At 49.5% G+C, this 12095-nt stretch overlaps 1 protein-coding gene across 6 annotated transcripts in view; it reads left to right on the top strand.

Moving 5' to 3' along the window:
- Positions 1-12095, top strand: part of man1a2 (mannosidase, alpha, class 1A, member 2) — a 45231-nt gene that overhangs the window by 1648 nt on the left and 31488 nt on the right. For 3 of the 6 annotated variants that reach the window (XM_035522741.2, XM_035522740.2, XM_027026579.3), the window contains exon 2: positions 282-753. The exons of 1 other annotated variant lie outside the window; for it this stretch is intronic. In XM_035522741.2, the coding sequence (XP_035378634.1) occupies positions 443-753 (311 nt within the window). In that variant the 5' untranslated portion in view covers positions 282-442. Of the gene's footprint in view, positions 1-281; positions 754-8416; positions 8446-12095 lie in introns of those variants that run through there. 2 more of the 6 variants (XM_081720917.1, XM_081720915.1) reach the window with 2 other exon arrangements.

Below are 12095 nucleotides of genomic sequence, written 5' to 3'. Positions count from 1 at the left end.
CAATCTAGACTGAGCTTTTTCTGTCGTGGTTTGCTATGACTGCATCTCAGCTGTCAAGTAACGCATTTTTTGTTTTCTTCCAAGAACATTGATACTTTTCTTGGTTATTTTTTTTCCAGCACAACCTTGGATCACAGTTAGACTGTATACTGTAAGCATGTGAGTGCCTGAACAGAAGGGAAATTGCCATGGAAACTGATGTTCGATTTTCAGAGTCCGCTTTCCTGTCAAATTTATCACGATATCCAGCACAGGAAAACGATCTCCTCTTTGTGTTTCAGACCAAAATGATGCGGAGACTCTAACAGACAAGGCGTTCTTTCTGCCCAGGAGCTAAACCCGCTTTGGCAGCTGGGCGCATGTAGCCTGTGACGAGATACACGTGGCCTACACGAGACAACCTTGACGTTTGTCCCTCCGTACTCCACTTTATTATTGAAACATGACAACTCCAGCTCTCTTGCCGCTCTCCGGACGCAGGATACCCACTCTGTCTCCGGGCGCCTCGTCGTTTCCGCACCACAGAGCGACGCTGCGACTCTCGGAGAAGTTCATCCTCCTCCTCATCCTCAGTGCCTTCATCACCCTGTGCTTTGGCGCGTTCTTCTTTCTCCCGGACAGCTCCAAGCACAAGCGCTTCGACTTGGGCCTGGAGGATGTGTTGATACCGCACATCGAGTCGGGGAAGGAGGGGCGCCATGGAGGAGAGCAGGTCATACACGGGCAGTCAGGACATGACAAGCACCGGCACAGGTGAGCCTGCCCACAAAAGACCAGCGGGCAGCATGTCTATACCCTTAGGACTAGGCTGATCGTTTTGGTTTGTTTGGTCTGTGTGTTGAACAACAGTAATCGTCAGTATCTTTGTATGGACTTTAAGATGCGTATAGTGACCGCTGTATGGCTATCAAGTTTTAGACTTTTTAGATTTTTGCATGTTCGGCTATTTACTTGTTTATTTATTATTTATCTATGTGCTTAACATGGATTTATTTATTAATTAATGCATTCTGTTGCCATACTTTTGCGGTAATAAAGATTACTAGTCAGTGTTTAAATGTGAAAATGTTTAAATAGCCTCTCTCTCAAGTACACAAGTGTGTGCACTGGGAACATTGATTTGTTGATTGCTTATCTGCATATTGGCTAATCTTTTGCTAATTGCTTTCTAATCCAATAGCAGGTGGCTAGGAAGTGTTTTCTCAGTTGTACTGTCCATCACAGTGGGTCCATGTTAGAAAAGTTGCAGAGAACTTCTCTCTCTTTATGTGAATAGTGTGATGTAATCCTGCCACTGCCTCACTGGATGGTGGGTGTGGTACTGCTTCACTGGATGGTCACATCTGTTGCTCTAACAGTGTTCAGGTAGACATACAGAAGGAAGCCGCCAGTGGTTTGCTGAAAGCTCTCAGTACTGACCTCCCCTCCCAGTGCATGATATGAAATTCAGTACTTTGAATCCGTACTAAAACTTCCCAGTCATTGTGCAGATGCAGGTGCTGCTGCGACCCAGCTGTGCTTGACTGCTCCTTTGTGTCAAGAAAAGCAAGAAAAGGAAACGGGTTGTTTGCTGATTAGAGGCCGTTGCTGAAGTAGACGTGCAGGCTATGGATCTGTGTGTTTTAGAGCTCAGGTAATGCAGCATCACGGCAAAGGATCTGCAGTGAGAATTGCTTTTGCAATTTTTTTTTTCGTCTGAAAAGTTGATCTAATCCCCGGAAGCAGTGATCTGAAATATTGTGTTTGAAAGGAAGTAGCCTATAGAGCCAGTGATCCAAATCGTGAAGATTGCAACACAGAAAAATTTGTCATCATGGCACGTAACAATTTCAACTACCAACTTTGGGTTAATGTTTAGGTGAAAATTGCTCAGTAGTTTGCAGCAGTTATGAGCTCCTTGTAAAGCTACAGAAGCACATGTGTGGTGTGCGCACGCATGTTGAATAACCTACTCCTCTCTGAAGCAGTGAACGCTTTAATGGCAACGCGGTGATGACGGGACCTGTTGAGCATGGTCGCCGTGCAGTCTGCAAGGCCAGGAGCCCGAGGTCGTTTCTCGAGTGGAACTAGAGGAAAATGGATCGAAAATGCAGACTTCCCTCGGGGCTGAGTGCTGGTGGGGAAGTGACACACTCCACCTGCTTTAAGCAGTTTTTTTTACACTTCTTTTTTTTTTCCTGTGTGTCTGAGGGACCTCTAACCTCGGTGCTGCCTGCATGCGATGATAAACGTAGTGCTGTGTAAAGTTTAACCTTTACCCCCACAGTAGATCACAGTTGACTGGACCTTCTGGGGGGAACAAAGCTATTTCATAAAACTGCTCATTTATTAAATTGTATTTACACTGAATGGCCACTTTGTTAGAGACACCCATCTAATAGCACGTTGAACTTTCTTTGGCCTTCAGAACTGCAGCAGTTTGCCGCGGCACAGGATTCAGTGGCTGTTGAAATCATTCTGCAGGACTCTTGGCCCATGTGCACAGGACGGCTTCTCATAGTTGCCGCAAATTAGATGGAGGTACTGGCGTGTTCTGAACAGCCCGTTCCACCTCGTCGCCGAGACGCCCTGCAGGATTAACATTTAGGGACTGTGAAGGCCAGGGAAGCAAGGAAAACTCATGATGCTGGAACCAGTCCAGGAATATACAACCTTTGGAGGCATGGTGCGTTGTCGCGTTGTCCTGCATAAGGCGTCCTCCTGCCACAGGGTAAACGGATGCCGTGAAAAAAAGCCGCAACGCTTGGGTAAGCCCTGCTCTCCGAAACTTCCATCCACATGTATCGGAGGACCCAGGCTGTGCCAAGAATGCATTCCCATCACTCCACCTCCACCAGCCCAGATTGTTGACCCCTGACAGTAGGGGCACATCGATTCATGCTGCTCATGCCAAATTCCAACCCTCCCATCAGCACGGTGCAGCAGGAATCTGGACTCTTCAGACCAGGAGATGTTTTTCTGCAGCTCGGTGATTCAGGTTTAGTGCTCTCTTGCTCATTGAAGTCTTGCCTTTCTGCTTCCCTTAGACTAGCCTAGTGGGGCGGGTCTCGCACCGATGAACACGTCTCGTTCAGAGTCACTCTGCTTGCTCCAGTTTCCCATTCTGATCTGGATTCACACTGAAAGGGATACACAGAAATCTTCCTCATCTGATTTTTTTTGGGGTCACGTGTCCAGTTCACATACAGGAAAGCTCCATTCAGGGAAAGGGCAAGTGTCTCTAAATAAAGTACACAGTGCATAAGGTCAAGTTGATTTGTTGTAGTTGCACGAAGTCCTGTGAGCAGTGCATTATGGTCATTCAGTCAGAAGCTTACCAGTTCGAGCCCCACCACTAGGTTAACACTGTTGGGCCCCTGAGCAAGACCCTTAACCCTCAATTACTCAAGATTTGTTCAGTCATAATTGTAAGTCGCTTTGGATAAAGGCGTCAGCTAAATGCCGCAGATGAATCAAATTATATAATGCAGTCTAGACATTGACACTCAAAACCCGTTCATAAATCATGCAGGTGGTTCCTTCAGATGCAGGATGCATGCCTAAATTGGACGGAACTGGTCGCTCCATTCTGTCGCTGTGAAGACCTGCGTTTTTACATATTATTGACCTGCACAAGTTCGCCTTTTGATTTCTGATGTGGATATAAATGTAATAAACATGGACATTCCTGGTTTTGACCATTTTTTGTTGGAGTTACAAACATTGCTGTTATGTCTTGGAAGTTGTTTGAGTCTCTGGCATCTCAGTTAACACGGCGCTGCCTATCGACAGCTCTGTAACAGGGAGAGAGCTGCATGTGTCGAAACATGGGCAGAGGTTTTCATCTTAGTGAGAGAGAATGAAAACCAACACAGTCACTTGATGTTTAATTCTTAACACTCTATTAGCTTAGCATGGAAAGCTAGCCTGGCGAGGCAAAGCTATTACCATCCTAGCTAGCCAGCTATGTAGTTAAGGGTTCTTTTAATAAATGCTGTGAAATTGGGGGGGGGGGGGGGGGTGCAGATGTTTGGCGCTGAGAACACAGCAGGATCTGTAGGAAAGTGAACAATGGGGGGAGGTCCTCGTACCACTGAGCCAACCACTCCGTGGTTGTCAGCTCACACCACAGAGCTTCACTGCCAACCGCTACAGTCTGTCCTTGTGGTGGTGTAGAGCTGGAATAACAACAGAACACTCAACAAAAAACCACACACCCTTTTGAGCAAAGTTTCAAAGCTTTTCACCAAGCCCAAATCGTTAATGTGATTGTGAACTTGTTTGGTACAGTTTGATCTGTTCAGGGAGGGTATCCACGTGTGTGTCTCCGTGTCTGGGCTGACGATTGCTCGCGATTGCTGCCTTAATGTGGACCCAGAAGCAGAGCATTGGTAAAGACCAGACCAAACTGGGTCCATACGGGAGACAGCCGGGCTGGGCTCAGGCAGGGTCGACTGGGTTCACACAAGGTCTCATTCTGCAAGCACCAGACGGGTCAATGCTTGTGAAACAGAGGGAATGCTAACTCTGTTATTTCTGAGACTGCTGTCTCGCGACTCACTCAGAGTAGAATTTCTGTCAGAGTAGGTGGTGTGTGTGTCTGTGTGTGTGTGTGTGTGTCTGTGTGTGTGTGTGTGTCTGTGTGTCTGTGTGTGTCTGTGTGTGTGTGTGTCTGTGTGTGTGTGTGTCTGTGTGTGTGTGTGTGTTTGCAGAATCTTCGATCTCTGGAAAGTCTTGAATCTTTCTCCCTGGATGGTTTATGCGTCGGTGGTTTTTCACGCGAGCTCACGTTGCCTTGTGTTGTAGGTTTACGGTTGACTTTATTCTCTGCCTCCAGTGAGGTTGGCACAGTGGTGCAGCTCTGAAGGAAGTTGAGAGAGACAGATTTATCGAGGACAGGTAGCAGTCTCCTCTACAAACAGCCACTGGTTACCGGGAGGTGTTTCTGGATTCAGACCCTTTTATTCTGCCTGTGAAAATTGGCCGTAAATTACACCACATTGTTTGAAGCAATAGAGTTTTTCATTGTTTTCTGGCAGTGCTTTGGTCGCTCTTGGATTAATGAAGTTAATGTAGCGTTGTGAGCTTTGCACGTTTTCTGCACTGTGGATGAGCCTGCCATTTCTAGAGGGGTTTGTTCGTCATCTTTACGGTGCTGTCGTTCATGTGTGCTGTTCTTTTAGCGTGAATGTTTAGGGTGTATTCAAACACACGCGTGCACACACACACACACTGCACCACCCACCTACACACAGCACTCCCAAACTAATTTGAAATGTGTCCTCTTGGTCCCTGGGTAGGAGGCTGATATCACTTTTCCAAAGTGCCAGTGTTCATTCTCCCCCCTCAGGGTTTATGGGCGTTTGGAGGGCAGCCCCACGTCTGCACCGGTTTGACAGCTCTGTCATCGTGGATCTGGATGTAGGTGTCTAGGGGAAAAAAAAAATACAGAACAGTAGTCCAGAAAAAAAGGCCATGATGAATGGCGTAAAGACATCACCACTGCAGTCTTTGTTTGCAGATTTCAGATCGATTTTTATAGGTAGCAATTAGGCCTCCTTGCATGACGAGAGCATTGTTTTTGCACTGTGGCTGTGCTGTTAAGCAGCAATTTGTGTTAATTAGTAAATTAAATATTGTCAGATGCAAAGAAGTACAGGGAAAAAAAGGCAATTTTATGGAAAATGGCAACTAAGCACCTTTTACAAGTGACGACGGCATTTCAAGCGCTTGGTTCTGGACCTGCAAGCTTGTTGCAGAACCAGAGCCAGGGGCCCCATTCATGATAGACTCACACATGACATGAATGTGGCACAATCATTGGAATATCAATTCTATTGTAACAAATTTGTTAAATCCAAAATAAAACGTAGCTTATATTTATTTTTGAGGATTTTGTTTCCAGAAGCTTTTATATGCAAATTGGTGAAATTATGGACGGAGCTGAAAAGCTTGTTCACGTGCGCTCAATTTCAGGATCATTTGTGATTTATAAATAACTGCACTTGTAGTTGCATGTGCATGTTCATTCCAGCATGTGTTTTTGTAACGTTTTAGCACACAAACGCTGAGCAGTTTTCTTAAGAACAAATTTAGTAAGACATTCACGTTTGTTTTGTAAAGGAGGCCCAGCTCTTTTGTGGTGGAAATACGTGGAGAGGTTTGAGATTCTGGCACCATGTTGTTGGGAAAAGTCCTTTTGAGGACCAAAGGAAGCTCCTGGATGTCAATGTGAATCATGCAGATTTATTCCTGTCCAGCACGCACGGACGGCTTGTCCAGCACAAACCACTGGCTTGGCCAGTCCAGACTGTTGACTTATTCATCACACATCCCTGCTCTACCACCGTACCATGTGAGAGAGTGTGGTGTGAATGCACACGTGCTTCGCCCCCTCAGATCTGCTCTGGGTTCATTTATCACCAAGGTGTCGCTCTTGGCGTTTACGTAGCTCTCACTCGCACCCCCTTGGACCGTCGGCAGGGCGTTTGCAGCGGCGTGCGCGTTTAGTCCGTCTCTGAGCGCGCAGTGGCGGAGCCACGCCCTCGCACGCATAACGGCTTTGGCTGCTTAGCCGTCTGCTTTGGCCCCGAGGAGAAGAGCTACTCATGACCCAGCAGGGCGATCTCCTCCTGGCCCCGAGCCCCAGGGGCAAGAGCGTGCGCGCCCCTCCGTGGTGTTCAGGCTCGGCAGCAGGCAGTGCCAGCCTGTCGGTCTCTGTGCCAGCCTGAGCATGTCTGGCCCCCTTGGACCCAGCTTGGCAGAGACTGTTTTTCTCTCATTTATAGGGGGTGTGGGGGTTTCCTTTTGCTTCTTCGTCTTTAAAACCGCTAGTGTTGGTTTCCGTACCTGATGGACTCTGGCACCTTTTTGCGCGTTTTCCTTCAGCAAGCTGTAATTCACTGTAAAATCCTGTTTTCTGCTTGGTTGAGATGGTGTGAAGCGCGTTTCTGGATGTCATTTGACGTGCCGTGGGCTGAGGCAGAACACCCTGGAGGGGAATTATCAGAGTGCCCCACCGTGTGCAACAGAACACTGCATTGTGCCTCTGCCTCCTTTTTGTGCTGTGACTTGCAGTTTGTTTTCAAACACAGTGGTGAGACACGGATGTGGCGTGGGCAGCGTCTGGTCTGCACGGCCAGTTGTTTGCTAGGCTAAATGTGACTTCAGCAAACACCCACAACGTAATAACCCAAAACATCCGAGACGGGTAAGTGTAAAACTCGTATGCTGTTACAGGCCTCATCTGCGTATGGCAGACATCTGTGGTGGTGTTTTTTTTTTTTTTTAACCCCCCCCCCCTCCCCGGCCAATCAAAGGGCACTGTTATGATAGGACCGCACGATAACACTTGTTTAGCGCTGTCACGTGACTGGCGGGACAGCTTTTGCGAGGGAGTGCACGTGTCCTGCTGTGATTGGCTGATAACGGCAGACGTTCTGTAGGTGCTGATGTCTCTGCGTGGCCTGCTGTGGTTCTCACTAATTGGATTCGAGATTATAACCGGCATGAGAGTTAGGGCTCCCCCCTGAGCAGGAAACCACGCTTAACACAAACAGCCCTAGAAAAAGAGAGCGTCTCCTGAGTCTGTCCGTCTGTCTTTCTTTCTTTAAAACATGGTTTGGAGCAAAGGAACCATCATAGCAGAACCTACTCCGCCCGGGTAGGTGGGGGGGATTGCGTTTGATTTAACCCCCCTTTAGTAAGATTTATTCGTCACTAGCACCAGTGGGTCTCGTACCTGAGTCTCAGCTGTGTAAAGCGGCCTTGTACCGGGGGTGGCCCAGTGGACAGGCGGGGTAGGCCCGTACTGATGCACCGATTGCTCTTCTATAGCTTGTTTTTTTTTTTTTTTTTCTGACGTGACCCAAAAATTGGTCAATAGAAGTAACTGATAATGTCGTCGTACATATTTTTTATATTTTTATGATTAATGTATTTTTAAGGCTCTCCGGATCATCCTCAGATGTTCGGAGGGTGAAGCCCAAGCATGAACAGATTTGGTCCAGGATAATAGAGACAAACGTAGGTGGAACCTTTTTGGTCGTTGGCTGCACGGGGCCGAGTTGGCCGGCGCTCTCGGCATACGGCAGCGTGATGCGTGCACCGGTCACCGTGGTGTGTTGGAGGTGGAGTGCGTTTCCATCTGCTGTAGCATTGCGCCCAGACGAGAAAGCCGTACGTCGGCGACGTGGCCGATCGCCCTTCTGGAGCAGAATCGCACCACGTCGTCTGAATGTTCGGCAGCTCACGGGATTAACGGAGATTACGGTGATGAGGCGCTCCGGCTATGTATGCAGGGGTTTTGGCAGACTAATCCAGACACGTCTAGGTTGGATTTATGGTCCTTCTCTTGCGCTGCTGTATTTTAAAAAATGTTTTATCTCCTCTTAAATATCAGTGCATGTGTCCAAGAGAAGGGATCCCAAATTGATGGTCGCTCATGCATAAAATGGAGGAAGACAGGTAATAAGGTATATATTTCTTTTTAAAAAGTGGTGATAAAGGTTTGAAATTTGGTTTTGCAAGTGCGGTGCAGGGTGTTTTTTCGAGTTTCTGGGATATCTTCACACTGCTCTCAGTCCCAGACCCCGTTTGCCTGCTATGTCTGCGTGTGGTCCCGACGACGCAGGGTCCCGGCACCTGGTGCTCGCTCGCTCGCTCGCTCTCAGACAGAGAGCCGTTTATGGGGCGCGGTCCACCCCGAGCGGAGTCCGAGGAGAGCCGGCCGATGCCTCGGCGCGCGGTGGTACGGGGTGGTGCGCACACGCTCCACGTCACTCGTGCGGCTGAGGCGTGCCAGGAGCATGCGAGCAAGGGAAGGGACAGCAGAAGGGACACACTTTGTAATCAGAAGGTTGCCGGTTCAAGTCCCACCAATGCCAAGTTGCCACTCTTGGGCCCCTGAGCAAGACTGTGATCCCTCAGTTATTCAAGTTTGTGTTCAGACATAATCGTAAGTCGGTTTGGATAAAATGTGATAAATGTATGATCAAAGTGTAAATGTACCGCAAGACGGCTTTCAACGGGTTTTATAAATGGGCTCGTGTGGGTTAAAGGCACGGGGGGTGGGGGTGAGTTTTAGCATGATGATGCATTTGTAGGCTTTTGCGCAAAATATCTGTGGGTGGGTGTGTGTGTTTGTGATTAACTTGTGCTTCCGTACACATCTGAATGAAATGACTCGTGCGTGGTGTGCTTACAAATCTAATTTAGATGATCACTGCGATCACACCACACTAATCTCTCCCACTGCCCTACATGCTAATGCATGCTTTTTTGCTTCTGACATCATTTGAAAATAAGCCATTTCTTCTTGTGTGATGAGTCCTACTTGTTTTTGTTTTTGTTTGTTTTTTTCCCAGACCAGGAAACATAACATGAACGATATTGCCCACGCTACATTTTTGCCACCTGCATAGGTGTGTGGGACGCGTTGGCGTTTATCGCCATGGAGATGCCTGAGAGAAAAAGGCGCTTAAGAGTTAAGTCCACGCGACGGGAACTGCGCGGCGTAAGCCCACGATGCCCAGGGCCCTGTCTGAAGGGCGTGACTGATCAAAGCATACAAGGGTGGTCCCAACATTTCCTCGCACAAATATAAACAAACAAACAAACAAAGCTTGCTGGAGGGCTCTGTTGCAGTTCCTATCAGGGCCATATTATGGCATTCTGAGCTGTCACTTGTCCAGCTACAGACAGAAGGCAGAGTGTGTGGCGCTCGGGGCCAGTCAGACCAGCACTGCCTTCCTCGAGAGGAATGCTTGATCACGCGATACCGGGAGGCCTCGGTTCCCCCTGAGAGCCCTCAGGCTGAGAGCAATTCAGATAGCAACAATCAGAGAGGAGGTTTCGGATGGAGAGAGAGAGAGAGAGAGAGAGAGAAAATATGCCTCTGAAGGTACGTTTTAAGTGGAAGCTAACCTCACTTGTTTCTGTCTCTTTGAAACTGACCAGGTAGAATTTTGTACAAAACGTTGGCTGTTGGAAGCGTGCCGCCCTGTAACCCTGTTGGCTCGTCGCAGCTGTGGTACGGTATCGACGCAGGCTGCGTTAACCCATGCAGGGTCCAGCTCAGCGCGGTGTTTGGTCAGGTGGAGTCATTTCTGCTTCAGCTGGACAGCAGGACTCGCTTTCCTACGACTGCCTGGTTTATTCTACAAGAGGATATGCCGCTCCTCTTTTTATACAGCCGTTCAGAGAACCAGAGCTCGTCACACAGGCTCACGGGAGTGGAGGAATATTTTTCGGAGCATTCTGCTCCCTTGTCCCTCCCTGATATTTGCCTGTCAAACACAAGGAGAGGGAACGCAGGGCTCGATTTCCGAAGCAAATTCCCTAAGCGGGCAAACGCTGGCATCGGTGAGAAGCAATATCCAGTCATATTGCTGAATGATCCCTGTAACCGAAAGCCAATATTTGTGGAGAGAGGAGTTGGAAGGTTTAACCCCACACGTCTAATCCTCGGACGGAGATGAAGGCGAGTGCCTCAGTCTTCGTCCTGGGCTGTGGAGAAGATGCCGAACCCCCCCCCGTGCAGGTGAAATCTGGGCCACCTACATGCCGGGAAGCATGCGTGCGGCTGGCTAGGCTGGGGCGTACAGAACCAGGCGCTCCCACGGGGGAGGGTCTGCGTCTGGCTGCGTGTGCCCGTGCGTGCTGTCGGCAAGGAGAGGTCGCCTCCATCCACAGCGCTGAACTGCCCTTGGCACAGCTGTCACGGGTGTGACACGGGACCTCCTCCTTCACCCCCCCCCTTCTCAGTGAAAAGGCAGAACACAAGTCCTGTGTTACACACAACCCCAGTGTTGAGCTGTGTGTAACGGAGGCCGAGCGCACCTCCCAGAGTCTCCGTAACACTGAACACACGTGCACGCCGTGTGCCCACCAAACACTCCTGTCCTGTGCATGACTCAAATTCCCTTTCGACAGCAGACAACTAATGTTTAAGACTCGTATCTAACGTAAATCACACTTCCTCTCTGCCGTCTGTGACAACCCCCCCCCCCCCCCCAACTGCTCCTGCGGATACATCTCTTTTGTACAGAGGTAGATAGAGATCAATGTGTTCATCTTTGTCTCTAAAGAGAGGAGAGAAATACTACCCTCGGCTGCATTAGGAACCCTGGAAAAAAAAAAATTAATTATCTCCAGGCGCTGGGTCTACTCGTGTATCTGCTGCTGCAGTGGGTGTTGCTGCTCAGACGTTTTATGGGTGCATTAATCTTTTTAAGGCTCAGTAGCCAAGCACACGCAAGATTAAGCACAGGACACGTTTCCCCTGACTCGATGGGTTAGAATGGTGCAGCTCTGCCTGGCTCCCGGGACCCCCAGTCAGAAGACTAATAATAATGACGTCCCCTGTGCCTGCCTTATCTCCCACGCCTGATTGAGCACATCGGCTCATTAGCAGCGTACGGGATGTGCTGAATTTGGAACCGGAGCGTTGTCTGAATTCCCCCCGAAAACTCGCCGCGAGACGCCGGGAATTACTGTGGCGTGCGAAACGTGCCGTCTGCGTGAGCCGACTGGAGCAGCGGCGTGAAACTGCGCCGCGGGATAATGAGCCGGGGCGGGTCTCCACGTGCCGGCATGGAAGCGGAGCGGGTCAGCGCGCCGTCCTGGCACGTGGCTGGAGGACTCGGCCGGATGGAGACACGCGCTCCTGATCTCGTGTTTGACCTCGTCAGCTGCGTCTGAAATCACGGAGGCGCCCCCGCGTGTGCCGTTCAGGGAGTGAGAGGACAACTGAGCACTATTGTAATTTGCTCCTGAGTGAGAACAAGTGCTGAACGGTGTAAAGGCAGGGGAGCGTTACTGTGACCCGTCCTCATCCCCAGTACCTCTAGCCTCATTCCAGGTGTTATTAACCATACGCAGTCATCAGTGGACACCTGCTGTCCTCACTGGCTTCTTTCTCGCAGCCGTTAGAGTCCAAGGCGTACTGGCGCGTGCCCGAGGCGTTTCTGGGCCATCCGTCAAGCCCGTCGCAAGGCTCGCGTGCGAAAGCTAGCGTTGGCCGCTCTCCAAATGGAGCACGCGCGTGGAGACGCGCCCACCGCGCCGTTGACGGCAGGCGAGGGGTCGTCAGTCCACGTTTCTGGTGGCACAGTAAA

This window comes from Electrophorus electricus, chromosome 9 (assembly GCF_041902795.1).
Source record: "Electrophorus electricus isolate QZ-2024a chromosome 9, ASM4190279v1, whole genome shotgun sequence".
Taxonomy (NCBI): domain Eukaryota; kingdom Metazoa; phylum Chordata; class Actinopteri; order Gymnotiformes; family Gymnotidae; genus Electrophorus; species Electrophorus electricus.
The sequence above is the reverse complement of the archived record's forward strand: the minus strand, read 5'-3'. Positions and strand labels throughout refer to the sequence as shown.